The 15,517-nt window shown below is 39.5% G+C and overlaps 1 protein-coding gene across 3 annotated transcripts in view; it reads left to right on the forward strand.

Moving 5' to 3' along the window:
* Positions 1-11,362, forward strand: part of gphnb (gephyrin b) — a 113,333-nt gene extending 101,971 nt beyond the window's left edge. For 2 of the 3 annotated variants that reach the window (XM_033990885.2, XM_033990888.2), the window contains 11 exons: positions 65-120; positions 216-335; positions 717-775; positions 896-1,049; positions 2,340-2,461; positions 4,103-4,190; positions 4,414-4,487; positions 5,962-6,029; positions 6,184-6,287; positions 9,237-9,333; positions 10,624-11,362. In XM_033990885.2, coding sequence (XP_033846776.1) covers positions 65-120; positions 216-335; positions 717-775; positions 896-1,049; positions 2,340-2,461; positions 4,103-4,190; positions 4,414-4,487; positions 5,962-6,029; positions 6,184-6,287; positions 9,237-9,333; positions 10,624-10,757 — 1,076 coding nt within the window. In that variant the 3' untranslated portion in view covers positions 10,758-11,362. The remainder of the gene's footprint in view (positions 1-64; positions 121-215; positions 336-716; positions 776-895; positions 1,050-2,339; positions 2,462-4,102; positions 4,191-4,413; positions 4,488-5,961; positions 6,030-6,183; positions 6,288-9,236; positions 9,334-10,623) is intronic. The other variant, XM_033990886.2, reaches the window with a different exon arrangement.
* The last annotated feature ends 4,155 nt before the right edge of the window (positions 11,363-15,517 follow it).

Below are 15,517 nucleotides of genomic sequence, written 5' to 3' on the forward strand. Positions count from 1 at the left end.
TTGGTATTTATTTTAAGTATTTAGAGCGTTTTTAGTAAATTTTTATATGAACCTTCATCTTCAGCGGCCGATGGACCCGGCGACCGCTTTATCATTGGAGAATCACAAGCTGGAGAACAGGTACAAACGCAAGAATATATCGCAATAGTTACCAATACGTACTGTGAAAATCCTATGTAATATCATGTATGTGTGTGTGTGTGTGTGTTGTACAGCCTACCCACACAGTGATGCCCGGGCAGGTGATGAGGGTGACGACAGGAGCACCCATCCCCTGTGGAGCCGACGCTGTGGTGCAAGTGGAGGACACAGAGCTGCTAAGGGAGTCAGAAGACGTAAGAGATGGCTATTATGAATCTATATGAAAATTAGATTCAGTTTTGTTATTAAAAACTTTAAAAATCCTATAAGCCTACTACATAGCATATAGTGCTGTGTCCTTGGGCAAGACACTTAACCTTACATCTAATAACCCACAACTTAATGCTATAGATTCTCTTAAAGCAAATTTTAGGCTCAAAAGGAAGTGTGTGTTGACCTCTTGTAGTAGTACCAATCAGCTAGTGAGGCTAGGCTAGTGCAGCTTGTTTGCTATGGAATGTGTTCAAAAATATTGATTAAATGCAGTTTAATTATCTACAATGCAATAATTAAGGTGCAAATTTACTTTTACTTAATAGCCACCTTAACATAATAGAGAATCCTATGTTTTCTAGGGTACAGAAGAGTTGGAGGTACGAATCCTAGTACAGGCTCGCCCTGGACAAGATATCAGGTCAGTATCATATCTCCATACTCACTACTTACTGCATCCTCACCACGTAATTGTATAATATTATTAAATATTGAATAACTGTGAACTCTGAAGGTTTCTCCTGCCCTTTGTTCCATCCAGGCCTATAGGTCACGACATAAAGCGCGGGGAGTGTGTGCTGGCCAAGGGCACTCACATGGGCCCCTCGGAGATCGGGCTCCTGGCCACGGTGGGCGTCACAGAAGTGGAGGTCCAGAAGTTCCCTGTGGTGGCTGTCATGTCCACAGGCAACGAGGTGGGTCAGCAGGACTGGTACAGATACGGTATGGAATCACACAAAACATATACTATGATTTCATCTAACTTTGTTTTGTTTTTTTTATTTTGAACTAATAAAATAAGATATGGCCTTAATAGAATGTGAATTTCTCATTAGGCTGTGTTGTCTTGACTGTTCTTGGTACAGGAATAAGTTTCATTCATTCAGTCCATTAAGTTCTATTGTATAAATTTGTTTGATAAGTTTAGTCATTGCATGGATGTCTAGTCGTCTAGTTTGGTACTTATATTCAAATGTATTTACACTACCAGTCAAACATTGAACTTCAGCATTGAATGTTTTTATTTTTTTATTTTTACTACTTTCAGCATTTTATATACACACAGAAGACATGAAATATATGAAACGAGATTTATGAAATTATGCAGTACTAAAAAAAAAAGTTAAAGAACTACTTTTTTTTCACAAAGCAAAAGGTGAGGATTTGAATTTTTTAAAAAAAAGTTGAATTATTTAACATTTTTTCTTTGCTACATAATTCCATATATCTTGCTTCATATATATGATGTCGTCTAAAATGTAGAAATTAGTCAAAATAAAGAAAAAAACACTGAATGAGATGGTATTTCCTAACTTTTGACTGGTAGTGTATGTGTTTGTATTATTATGTTGAGCTACATTATTTGCCAATGAGGAAAGAAAATGGTAGCTACCTAATTAGGAGATATATTATCAAGTTTAATTAAGTTTAAAGGTGCTGTACCTGATTTTTACTTTCTAAAAAATTTGCAAAACAGAGCTAGTTAATTTTAAACTGTTTGCAGCGGTATAAAGTTATTCTAACGCATTACTAGCATCCTCATTATTCACTGCAATGAGTTTATAAGCGTGATCCAAAACTTTCAGTGATCAGAACAGAAAAAGAATCTACTGCTAATAACAACTAGCATGCTAACAGTGTACCAGCAGACAGTACAAAGCAGTCTCATTTTGACCCTAAGAGCTGCTTTTACATCATATCTGTATTTGAAAAAAAATGGGTACAGCCCCTTTAATATTCTCCATCACATAAACATTAAACATTAAATCTAATACTAAAAATACTCAAATCCAAATTCAGATTTCAAGACTGAAGCCAGATATTCAGTGCACGGTTAGTTTATTTGGATAAGAAAAAGCTTAGCCTGGATAAGTATAGCCAGCTTTGTAGTACAGATTCCTCGTTAGTTCTGAATGAAGGAGCACAACTATGATCAAAAGCCTGATCTCTGCCTCTTGAAATGATTTGTGCTGTGTGCTGTGCAGCTGCTAAACCCAGAGGACGACCTTCATCCTGGGAAGATCCGGGACAGTAACCGCTCCACTCTGCTGGCCACCATCCAGGAGCACGGATACCCCACCATCAACCTAGGCATCGTGGGGGACAAGTACGCCATGACCATTATACACACGGATATACTTCTGTCTTTTGCCGTTCTGTTGAGGTGTTGAGGCCGACGTACACCAAAGTATCATAAATGACAAAAAATATATAACTTTCTTGGTGTATAAAGCTATGGAAGAGAGGTAAAATCGACCTGGAAAGGAAAATTGTTCCTTGTTTTACTTGCGTTAAAGCAGATTTTAGTGCCTGTTCTATTGTCAGTGTATCTCAATCTGTGGCACTCAAGCTCCTTCTGGTGGTATGTAAGGTCCACTACAGCATGGTGTCATAGACTTTATTTACACTTTTATTGCTCATATTGGTGTCATTTCATATTGTTTTGGGGGAGGGTGTGCTGCAGTATCTTTATCACAGTAAATGGTTGAAAATCACTTCTCTACAGTTCAAATGTTTTGTTAATTACGAGTCAATTTTATCATATTTTGGTCGTCCTTTGAGTAATAGGTTTGTGCACAACAGCGCACGGCAACATCACTACTTCCTGTCCAATTGTATCCATGAGGTTTTTGCTCAGTTGCTCTAAAATTAATAAATATTTAAAGATCAGGCAGTGGAGAGGGACCTGCAACATGTTAAACACTACACAAATAAAATGAATACTTACCGGAAGACACATGTTTAGGAAGAGGGAGGTTTGTGTCTCAATGCTAACACTAATGCTAATTTTGAGGCATAATAAATATTAAAACAACACAAACTAAAGTATTCTACATTTAAAAACAGTCAGGTAGTTATTTTAATTAATTTTAATTTTAATAGGTTGTTTATTATATCTTTTCCTATTTTAATAAAAGTGATTGTTAACTTTGAGACCAAGCCCCAGGGTCTAAACATGGCTGCCCATTGAAGTCAATGGGTCGTGCTCAATGGTGCATGTCGCGACTTCAGTCTTTAGAGGCTCGGTACATCCGATTCTGCCCATGGAACATGTGCAGTTGAGTTACCCCCCATGAGACTTTGTGCGACGAGGGTGAGAAGAGCAGAGAGGCCACGAATGAGGCAAGGAAATAGTAAATAAATTATAAGTGTTAATGTTTCTGCTTCCAGGAGCTTCTGAACCATGTTCTAAACCTGTGGCTCATTCAGTTGGGCTTGTTCACATCGCTCACATGCTCGTTTATGTCGTACCATGTGATCGCTCTAACCAATCAGAGCTTGAGCTTAGCTAGAGCCGACGTAGAGCATAGGTGAAGCTAACGATTTAAAAGTGTTTTTTAAGACAACAAACGGATTTTGAGTTGAGAAAAAGTTTATGAAAATAGGTAAAAATTGCCACAAAATTCGACCTTTGTGAAAGTTGTAGGTCCCTGTCAGCTGAACACAAGCGGTTTATTATTACATTGCACTCTATGAGAAAAATCCTTTCTGGGCAGGAGGGATTTTTTTGCCGTAGTACCAATGAGTGGCCACTACTCCAACTCGAGACAGCTCTAAGCAGCAATACCCTGTCCAGTTATTTTAATAAATCCATGTTTGAGACGCAGTGAGCCAGCTAGCGTGCTGCTGTGCACAGATCCTATTTTTTGGTTAGAACTGCTGATAACTTCTTGAGTGATATTTGGTTTGAAAAACTGTGAACCTCAGGTCTAAATGTGATAATGGTTTGTGTTTTTGCTTCTTGTAGTCCTGATGACCTCCTGAACGCTCTGAATGAAGGCATCAGCCGAGCAGACGTAATCATCACCTCAGGAGGAGTGTCCATGGGAGAAAAGGTACAGCACAGCACTATCTTGTACTGACGCCGTGTGGTGGGAAAAGGAATTGCAAGCATGTACTGCTGCGATTTCACGATCTTATAATACAGTGTAAAGTTTGATATAAAATATGCATTATTATTCAACTTATTTGAATGTACTAAAAAATACAAATTGTTTATTCTTCTCCAAACATTTGTTCTTTTTCAAATAACTTCAGTGATTTGATTTGTGATTTCAGGACTACCTAAAACAGGTGATGGACATAGACCTCCATGCTCAGATCCACTTTGGACGTGTTTTTATGAAACCAGGGTAAGAGACACAATATGTTTTAGTTTTCTTTAATTTAAATGTAAAAAATTTAAATTAAAATTTTAATGTTTGTCTAACAATTTACTGTATGGAAAATTATATTCAGTAGTTATTATATTTTAGATTTTTATTTTAGATTTTTTGGTTACTTTTCTGGTGAGCTGTATTAACCTGCGCTACATGATCATGGTGTTTTTATTTCGCAATGTTGTTTGTAAATCGAGATATGAGCATTAATAACAGACAAATCAGGCGCCTTCTTTCCCTGAGGTCACTCCCGCTAGGGTTAGCAACAGGTTTGATTGACAGCATCGCCAAGCGCCCGCTCCCTGCTAAACCAGCAGTGCGGGCAGTAAGGAGTGTTACCTTCATCAGCCTCGCTCCGGATTGGCTCTTTGGTTGCTACGATACTCGTAGCAACTAATTCCTAATATAGAACTTGGCTCCAAATTCGCTATATAACTGTTAGCCTTGATTTGACTGGAGCTGAACACTATGGGTGATGTTGCACTCACTTAGTCCATTTCTTTATCCAGTCTATGCTTGAAACTCACAAATTGATTTACCTGGAATCTTTCACTGTATGGCTTTAAACATATACATCTCCATGAAGACAATTAGGTGGCCCCAGCAGTCAATGGAACTGTTTCTATTATTAAATCCTAATAACATATTGTAAATTTCAGACTGTTGAGCGCACCTGAGTATAATTCACACCAGCAAAATTTGAAAAGAAAACACATTTTATACAGATATAGGCCGCACTTGAATGTAAGCCGCATGTTACAAATATGTTGTAACATGAGATATTTACACAGAAAGATGGTACACAGAGTTTTTTATTTTTTTTTATTTTTGAGTTTTAATTTAAGACACACTTTTTTTCACTGTGCCTGAAAATTGGCAGTATGGCACCAACACGCCATCAACACGGAATGAACATACCTGCATGTTTAGAAAATCAAACAGCTCCAACACGGGCCATCTTTATTTCCTCTAAAAGTTTTTTTCATCTTTTTATATTGACTAAGTTCTTCCTTCTGTTGCCTCCAATGTCGCACCATCGATTCATTAATGCCAAACTTACGTGCAATGGCTCTATTTCCTTCTTTGATACCAGATCGATTGCCTTTAACTAAGAAGCTGCATTATTTGCATTTCTTCATGTGTTTTCCATGATCAGGGTGTGTGCATGATGCAAACTAGTGTATCTTCAGCGCATAATCTTTCCCCAAATCTGGCTCACTTTTGCATTCACTGCTAGAGAGTGCCGCCCCGGTGGCCGTTAGCCAGTAAAAATCTATAAACTAGCCGTGCCGTTGTATAGGCCGCAGGTTCAAAGTGTGGGGAAAAAGTAGTGGCTTATAGTGCGAAATTTACAGTAATAAGTCGTCGTCGACTAATATTCAATATAGTGAACGCAAGAAAGATTACAACAACAAAAAAATCTAAGTTTATCTCTCTTTTGCTGCAGCCTCCCGACGACCTTTGCCACCCTGGACATAGACGGTGCTCGTAAACTCATCTTCGCTCTCCCAGGTAGTGTGTGAAGTAGAGAGCTAGAGTCCCATTTACACTGCTGTTGCTGAGGAGACAGTACTGATATGATGTCCTCTCTCCCTCCTTCTCTCCTTCTCTCTTCTCTTCTCTGCATCTTTTCCCTCTCTCCTCTCTCTGCCCCTGACGACTGTCCCAGGAAACCCCGTGTCGGCTGTGGTCACCTGTAATCTTTTTGTAATTCCTGCCTTGAGAAAGATGCAGGGGATTTTGGACCCCAGACCTACTATAATCAAAGCGAGGGTATGATGCACTCACACACACGGTGATGGGAAGACCAGAACAAAGACAGAAGATAGTTTTAGTTCAAGCTTGGGTACATTTTTACTCACAATATAAAAAGAACAAAAAAAAAACAAAAAACATTTTGACAGATTTCAAAGCAAAATTAACTCAATTCAAACTATACTCCAAAATCTAAATGTCAAGCAGAGTGAATGAAGTACTCAATTTTTTTACTTAAGTAAAAGTACAGATAGAGGAAAAAAGTTACGTAAGTAAATGTATCACATGAAAAAATCTACTTAAGTATTAAGTATGTAAGTAGCCATTTCAAAATGTACTTGGAGAGCAAACACGAGTGGCCTTATTTTGATCTATGATCAATGCTTTTAAAATATATATGTACTGGGGCAAGACAAATTTTACTTTTACTTTTTCATTCGAAATTGTGTAAAACTGCTCTACCGCAAAGCCACAATTTACCCATCTTGGTTTCATTTGACATCAGTTTGTAAAAAATCTCTCCTTTTCAGATATGTGGATTATGCTTTGAACAAACTTATAGGACTCAAAACATATTAAGTTCTGATTTCATACTTTTTCACTATTCACTGCATCCATATTTTTGAGTTTGGGCGGGGGAGTCCGTCACTGCCCACTCTGACCTCCACTCCTGCCCCTTTCTCTGAATATTCATACACTGGGCCAAACACAGCTGTATCATATGCACAGAGAGCGCCACGCCACAGAAGCCAAATGAGACCGGGCCAATATGGCGGCTCTCCAAACATGATTGATAGTTAGGCAGGGAGGAAAATCCAAAGCAAGCCCACATCGCCATCTAGTGGTAGGATTAGGACATGTTTGTGTCGATGTTGAAGGTGGGTAATAGACTTTTGTTTGTTAAATCAAGTAAAGGTATGTATCAATAGGTTGTGTTCACGTTCTATTGAACTAAGTTGATGATGTCATATTTTATTTTATCATTAATTTTTACTGTTTTTAAGAAATATCCAAACTTATGATCTACAAAGGTTGTGTCATTATTCATTTGGGATTGGCTCCAAAAACTTGTCAGCTAAAAGGGCTTTAAGACGTATGATTAATATGGCAAAAATTACGTCTCTGGGGTTGAATAATGGCACCGCTTTCTGAAGCTACTGTGAAAGAAAAATCACTTCAGTTTATTTACAGTGACAGAGAAGATCTTGTTTGTTTCATGTGGATAGGCCCAGAAATTACAGAGATATTAACCATAAACTAGGCCAACAAATCTGCAATCTGACAGCTACACAGCAAATTCTACCATAGAATTCTGATCTGTAGAACAGCGGAGTTTAAACTATAGGGATTGTAGAATGATGTGATTTTGCATGAGCCATAAACTGTATATAAAAATGGACATAGCTAACCTGCTAGCCTCTGCGTTCCAAATAGGAAGTGAGCATGGGCGCACTTCTGGCTCCAATGATTTTGACTCCACTTTACACTGGAAAACTGTTGCTCCTCTCTCCATAACTGCTGCTGTCAGACTCATCTTAAAATGTTCGTATTAACCCGCTCAACATGATTCTGGTGTTTCTATTTTGCTATTGTGTCCATAACCTGAGATATGAACAGAAATAACAGGCAAATCAGGCCTACCTTCAACAGCCTTGCTCCGGATTGGCTCTTTGGTTGCTATAACACTCAGAATTCCTAATATGCAACTTGGCTCCAGATTGGCCCCTATATCTTCTAGCCTCGTTAAGCGTCACTTGACTGGAGCCGAACGTCACACTCCCTTAGTCCACTTCTTTATACAGTCTATGGCATGAACCCAACCTATTGTACTGCTAAGAATAGTTATATCTCACCATGCTTTTTACTTCTACTTGAGTAATATTATTTTGAAGTACTCTTATTACTAAACTTGTGTTGTCTAGCCTCCACAGAAGTATATGTTTTACATTGATAAAATATTGTTTACATTTACATTTTTTAAAATAATTTTATCAATGCATTTTTTACTGTCAGGAAATAGTAGTTTTTACACATGATTTCATAAGTTTTCACACTTGGATTAGACCTATATCAATGTGCCAATATACAATCCCACATATCACCTCTACCTTTATACAAGTTGATTTTTTGATGTTTACTTTTGTCATTCTCTGTGAGGTCTATTATTTTTAAGCAACACCATTCTTATATGAGTAGTCCTGTATTGTGCCCACTTAAAAACTAGTCAATAGTATTATACTAGATCAATCCTGTACATTTTTTATTTATCCATCTTTATTTCTACCGGAAGACCTAGTGAGAGCACTTAGACTCTATTTTTCATGGGTGCCTTGTTCAAATACAGAAAAACAACAAAAACAAACAAAACAAATAGGTATATAAGTCCATTTAAACCATTAACCTTTATACTCATTTCTGCTCTTGTTTTTAAATTGTGTTTGTGGCACCAAAGTATCCAATTATGCTTGTCCTTGAGATACATACAATTTTAGTGAAGCAAAACCGGCAAAAGCCCTTTCTCCCATCTGAGTTCTGGTGTGGCCTGTCCTTAGACTTATACAGTCATGTGATTTTGTATTAAATGTTCCCGTACCAATGATCAACAAGCAAGTCAGATATTCAGTCAGTTTATGAGACAGTCCCTTATAAATACATTTCATACAGTGTTGTTTTCTTCTAAGAGATAGCAATGGCCAACCTACTTTACAAAGAGTGTACAGTAATGGGTTTTTAATTCATCATCTGTTATGAAATGAAGGGCTGAGTGAAAGAGTGTATCTAACGGTTTCAAAGTAGTGGCTGAAGTCTTCGTGTGTATTATATCACTATAATCCAGTGCAGAAAGAAAGGTGCTTGAATAATGTATTTTCTATAATTTAATGGGATACAGTATTTACATATATACATTTATAATACACACTTGTAAATGGTAACTTACACATTGCGTCTGCTGTGTTTGTCCCTCAGTTGTCGTGTGACGTGAAGCTGGACCCACGCCCTGAGTATCATCGCTGCATTCTGACATGGCACCACCAGGAGCCTCTGCCATGGGCACAGAGCACAGGTAACATGGGGTTAACAATGACCTCACCAAAATGAGTTCATGAACAACATGTACACAACAGAAGTCCTGTGATGTCTTGTGGATGTGTTTTGCTTGTGTTGTTGTTGTTGTTGTTTACGTTTTGTTTTTATGTCCTGACAGAGCTTTATTGTAATTAATCAGGATCAAATGTTTTTGGTGGATTCATGTGGTTCTGTGGGTGCTCGGTTTTCCAAGGTTAGAAGTTGAGATTCCACTTTCACTCTATGATAAATGATAGAGCTAACCAGTAAGATGTGGTGTTGTTAGCCTTCTCAAATACTAAATGTTACATTTTTTGGAAAATACCCTACCATGTTGACTTCATCTTACTACGTTACAGTTCAGTTCAGTTCAGTTATAAATCAGACTGTACTGGTGGGTCTTTTCCTGTGTAAATCTTATGATCTGGTCAGCTCACAGTAAACCCCTGTAAAGTTTAACTCAAACAGCTCAAATGTTTCAGATCAACTGACAAACTGAACCAATGGTTATTTTGGTCCGTCTCTTCACAGAAGGTGACGTCAGGAATTCCCCTGTTGTTTTTGTGACTTCTGCTTTATTCATGTGCAGTTATCAACTCGGAAAAACATTTTCCCCAAGTTCCCGAACACCACCTGAATGCAACAAGAGTAACAAAGATTTTTGGATATTGGCTACACAAAACCATTTATTTTCGATTTCTGGTGTTACAATTTAAAGGCTCTGTACCTAATTCTTAAAAACATGAAAGACAGAACTATTATTTTATTTTAAATGGTTTGCAGGGGTCCAAAATTATTACCTTATGTATTCTGAACATTCTAATTATTCACTGAGTTGCACAACTCACATTTCACAACTTTCAGAGACAAGAGCGGAGTTTACACTAACGATAAAGGTAACACAACTATCATGCTAACTGCACACTTTATAACGCTTTATAATTAGATGCATACAGTACACAGCAAACTTATTTTGATCTCAAGAGCTGCTTATACAATATATCTGTACTGGGGAAAGACACATTTTGCAAATACATGGGGACATTTTAAATATGACACAGTAGTGGGAAAAATTACAAATAAAAGTACACTTTTCACATTTGGTTAACACCACCTGTCACTCACTCAGAGCATGACACAGGCTGACCAGTAGGAGGGGTGGATGGGTGGGAAAGTAACACAAAAGCTTAGAAAATGTTCTAATATTGCGGTCACTATATTACTAATGACTATAACTATCTTTGTCTGACCTGACCTTCTCTCCCTCCCTGTTGGGTCGCCGACGCAGGTAACCAGGTGAGCTGCCGGCTGATGAGCATGCGCAGCGCTAACGGGCTCCTGATGCTACCTCCCAAAACAGAGCAATACGTGGAGCTGCACAAGGGCGAGGTGGTGGACGTCATGGTGATCGGCCGGCTATGATGTCATCACTGTGGGACGCGAGTGGAGTGTGGCGGGTGTGAATGAGGCGGTGGTTCACGGTGCATGTCCACATATCATTCTGTAATATGCAACGGCACAGCTAGTTTTTATTGATTTGGATAACGTTGAGGTACAGTCAACATCTTGATCACACCTAGATACATATAAAAAATTAATTTAAAAAGATTATAGTATTTCAAACTAAGAAAATATAACTTTTAATGGAAAAAAATCGAATTATAAAAAGAGATTTATTCTGTAATATATTATTATGATTATTCTTCTTATTATTATCATTATTCTTATTATTATCATTATTATATTAAGGCGACTTTGTTCCTTTCATTGCAATTGCTTTGTGTGTTCAATGCTAGACCTTATCTATAGCAGTAGCATTTTAATAGACAGCTGTAGGTGCCTGCCGGGACAAAAAAAAGAAATTATTATTTTTTCATCTTTAGTGGAAAAAAAATAATCTGTTTTTTGACAAATGAAGAAAACATTTGAGGAAGACTTTCAGATTTCCCATGGTGCTCAGCTAAGAGGAAGGAGGGGCGTGGCCACTGGGGGCTCGGTACAAGGCATTTCGCTCAGAGTGGGCGTGGTTCAGGAATATGTATGTTGATTTAGACACAACTGGTGAAGGGCTGGAACATTGAGTTAGTTGGTTAGTTATTTTGAGCAGTTTAAGGAACATCATATTTACACAGTTGCCTTTTTACAATGTGCTGATGACTAAATATGCAGCACTACCCACATTTCCTGGTAGAATATTTTATTGCAGTTCACTTCATGGTACTGTATCTTTTGCAATATTGTATGGAGGCTAACTACAACAAATGGTACTCTAAAAGTGTTGGATTTAAGTGCAGTCATTATTTTGCGCTAAAGGAAATAGATTTAAAAAAAAAAATTTATTACAGTATAAGGATAGACTTGTTTGAGATGAGCTACAACGTTGATCTGAATGCAGTACACCCTGGTTAGATTTGTGTCTAACTTGCCCCTGACTCGCTGCGATGTCATTTGCGTTGATATGGTGTTATACCATCAAGTTCCCCCATGCTAAAATCCCCAGTTTCCTTTCTCTGGATAATATGAATATAATTTTTTTTCCCAAGTATTACATCTTATATGTCAAAACATATAAAATAATACACAACACCGTCAGCTATTTTCAAGTAATTTTAACAAAAATATCATCTCGCATCTCAGTTTTAAGACATTTAGGGAGGGAAAAAAATCACAACTTGAAGTGAAGAATGCATTTTAAATTTTTGGCTGGGGGGAACTTCATGGCATAACACCAGCTTAACTTCAGCAGTTTTTCCACACCCTCTGTCGACACCGTCAACAGGGCAGGGCAGTTCATCTCAATTAGGCCTAGTGAATTCCTCTTGTTGGCTACCGTAGACTGTATATATAAATGGACATAGCTAACTCGCCACGTTCCAAATTGCTTCCGGCTCAGTCGACTCTGGCTTCAATTCACTTTCTATTGAAAAACCGTCGCCCCTCTCTCTGTCATTTTGGTCTTAAAATCTTCATATTGGGACCCGCTCTACATGATTCTGGTATTTTTATTTCGCCATTTTGTCCTTGAATCAAGACATGACACAATAACAGACAAATCAGGCATCTTCTTTTCCAGAGGTTGCTCCCACTAGCATTAGCAACAGATTTGTTTGACAGTGTTGCCGCTAGACCAGTGGTGCGGGGGAAAGGGGCGTTAACCTTCAACAGCCTCACTCCGGATTGGCTCTTGGTTGCTATGATACTCGTGCCCGGAATTCCAAATATGAAGTACTCACTTAGTCCACTTCTTTATACAGTCTATGTTGGCTGCACAGAAGAAAGCAAAGGATCATGGTCTATGTAGTTTCCTCTGTGTAAATGACATAACACTATATTGTGATATTATGATTTCATTATTGCTATATCCTTTCAAGTAAAATAACTTTCCCTAACCATTAACATAATACTAAAAACACATGGACCACTCCTGGATGAATGAGGGATTACTCTAAGTTGTTTCTAATAACACTTTTTTATTATTATTTTTTTTTCAAAGTTAATTTAACAACAACAGTTAAAGATTAGTTTTGTGGGCAAAATGCCAAGTTGTTCGAGACCCCCTCGGCCACTTCCTGTCCGAGATGCCCCGACTTCCTGTCCGAGGGGACGTTTCCGTTTTTCTCATTAGTATGCATCATAACGGCTTCACAAAAAGCTTTGCTTGTTGTTTATCTTGTGAATCTTGTTTATGTGCGCAGTGCCAAATGCCTGGGCAGGGGGCGGAGCCAGAGTGCGCGGTAGGCGGGGTTAGGTTAGGAGGAGATGGAGGAGGAGGTGTCTGGGGAGAGGGGGAAACCTGCCCAAAGCTTCCTTACATTGGGCCCTCCCTCGCCTCACTACAGAGGGGTGGGCGAGCGAGCGAGCCTGGGGAGAAATAACTTTTTGTTTGATCAAATATTTATGAGAAAAATGAAATATGATAAAAGAAGCAGCTTCTTTAAGTGCTGACAGCCTTTTTAACCAACTTCACAAAAAATGTACAGGAAAAAAATGGAACCATATTGTACAGATATATGTGACCAGCACTCCTATGGAAATTATTATTAAGCAATGAGGAGACATTGAACTACGGTGTACTATAACATTTTCTGTAATGAGATGAAACTGACGAAAGAGGCTACGAGAATAAAAATCCTTGATCATTATGTAAAAAAAGTTCTTGTTGGGTTTCCTTTTTTAATAAAACCTATATAAACTATGCAAAGTGTGGGCTCTTTTGACAGGTTGTAAACAGCTCCTGGATTTGTTACTATGTTATCTGTATTTTTAATGTAATTTCAAGGGCAAATATTACGCTATTTTCTGATCTGTTATAATGTTACTTCCTCATCAAAAAAATCAGAAAATGCTTTGTTCCACCTTGTGATGTCATGTGGTAATACAGGAAGTGCTTTACTGTGTTTTTAAACTCCATACACCTCTACTAAACTAAAGGTAGGCTGTTAACTTGAAACCTACTACTTCATGACATCACAAGGTGGAACAGAGCATTTTGAGGTTTGGAGACATCAACAAACTAATAATACAGAGACTCCTCACCAGAATAGTTACACAATGCACCTTTAAATCATGAGGTCTAGGCTACTTGCAGCCGAGTGTGAAGCGGCTGGGATGAGAATCAGCTCCTCCAAATCCGAGGCCATGGTTCTCGACCGGAAAAAGGTGGTTTGCTCTCTCCGGGTGGGTGGTGAGTCTCTGCCCCAAGTGGAGGAGTTCAAGTATCTCGGGGTCTTGTTCACGAGTGAGGGAAGGATGGAGCGTGAGATTGACAGGCGGATCGGTGCAGCGTCTGCAGTGATGTGGTCGCTGTATTGGTCCGTTGTGGTAAAGAAGGAGCTGAGCCGGAAGGCGAAGCTCTCGATTTACCGGTCAATCTACGTTCCTACCCTCACCTATGGTCATGAGCTTTGGGTAATGACCGAAAGGACAAGATCGCGGATACAAGCGGCTGAAATGGGCTTCCTCCGCAGAGTGGCTGGGCGCACCCTTAGGGATAGGGTGAGGAGCTCGGTCACACGGGAGGAGCTCGGAGTAGAGCCGCTGCTCCTACACGTTGAGAGGAACCAGCTGAGGTGGCTCGGGCATCTGCTCAGGATGCCTCCTGGACGCCTCCCTAGGGAGGTGTTCTGGGCATGTCCCACCGGGAGGAGGCCCCGGGGAAGACCCAGGACACGCTGGAGGGACTATGTCTCTTCGGCTGGCCTGGGAACGCCTTGGGGTCCCACCGGAGGAGCTGGAGGACGTGTCCGGGGTGAGGGAAGTCTGGGAGTCCCTGCTTAGACTGCTGCCCCCGCGACCCGGCCCCGGATAAGCGGAAGAAAATGGATGGATGGATGGATAGGCTACTTAATTTTGATGTCATTTTTTAATTAACAACATTGATACTTTGCAGTGACATCATGCTGGGAGGTTCAACATGTATGTTTATGGCGGACTGTTCAGCAGGTACCATAGTGACAATGCACACATTTTCAGAAGCCTGTGATGAGTTTGAGAGTTTAGTCTTGTTTAGGATTTTGATGTTTAACAAAAAAGGTAAGAGTGACTAACTGAAAAACCGATGGCTAATGCTAGCTAGCTTGTAACTGTAAAGCTGAAAAGCTCAGATTAAATCTAAATTAATTTCATTAACAGCTTCAGACAGAGCAGTGCCTCCAGTTAGCATCACACCCCCAGAGAATTTTGATGACATCCGCTGCAAAGTATCAGTAGCACTGTAAGGGTGGCCCAGAATGTAATATCAGACCTAAAATAATGTAAATTGAGTTATTTTCTGAAAGTTGAACCTGTTGGCTATGAACCTCTACATACATTGTAGTTACCATTTTGTCCACGTGGCGTCGCAGTCTCACCGCAGTGCCCTCCGTGGTGTTACCGGGGAAACGGCCCCAAACAGCGGCTGCCCGGACTCTGCTCCTCCGCTAAACCCTCCTGTCCGCCCGGGAGTCCCATACACACACGGACCCGCTGCTCCACCCGGATCCTGCTCACTACGGCGCACTTTTGGACACTTTTACACTTTGTTCTTTCAATTCCATGGGATTTTAACGAAATAAACCATACACTTTTGCACGACCAACAGGCTGCTTTGTGGTGAGTACGTGCGGAGGAGAGGAGTAGCGCTCTGGTGTTAGCCGTGGCTAGGCTAACTTACTTACCATTGTTACTAAGTTAATATGGAAGAT

Source organism: Periophthalmus magnuspinnatus, chromosome 24 (genome assembly GCF_009829125.3).
Source record: "Periophthalmus magnuspinnatus isolate fPerMag1 chromosome 24, fPerMag1.2.pri, whole genome shotgun sequence".
Taxonomy (NCBI): domain Eukaryota; kingdom Metazoa; phylum Chordata; class Actinopteri; order Gobiiformes; family Gobiidae; genus Periophthalmus; species Periophthalmus magnuspinnatus.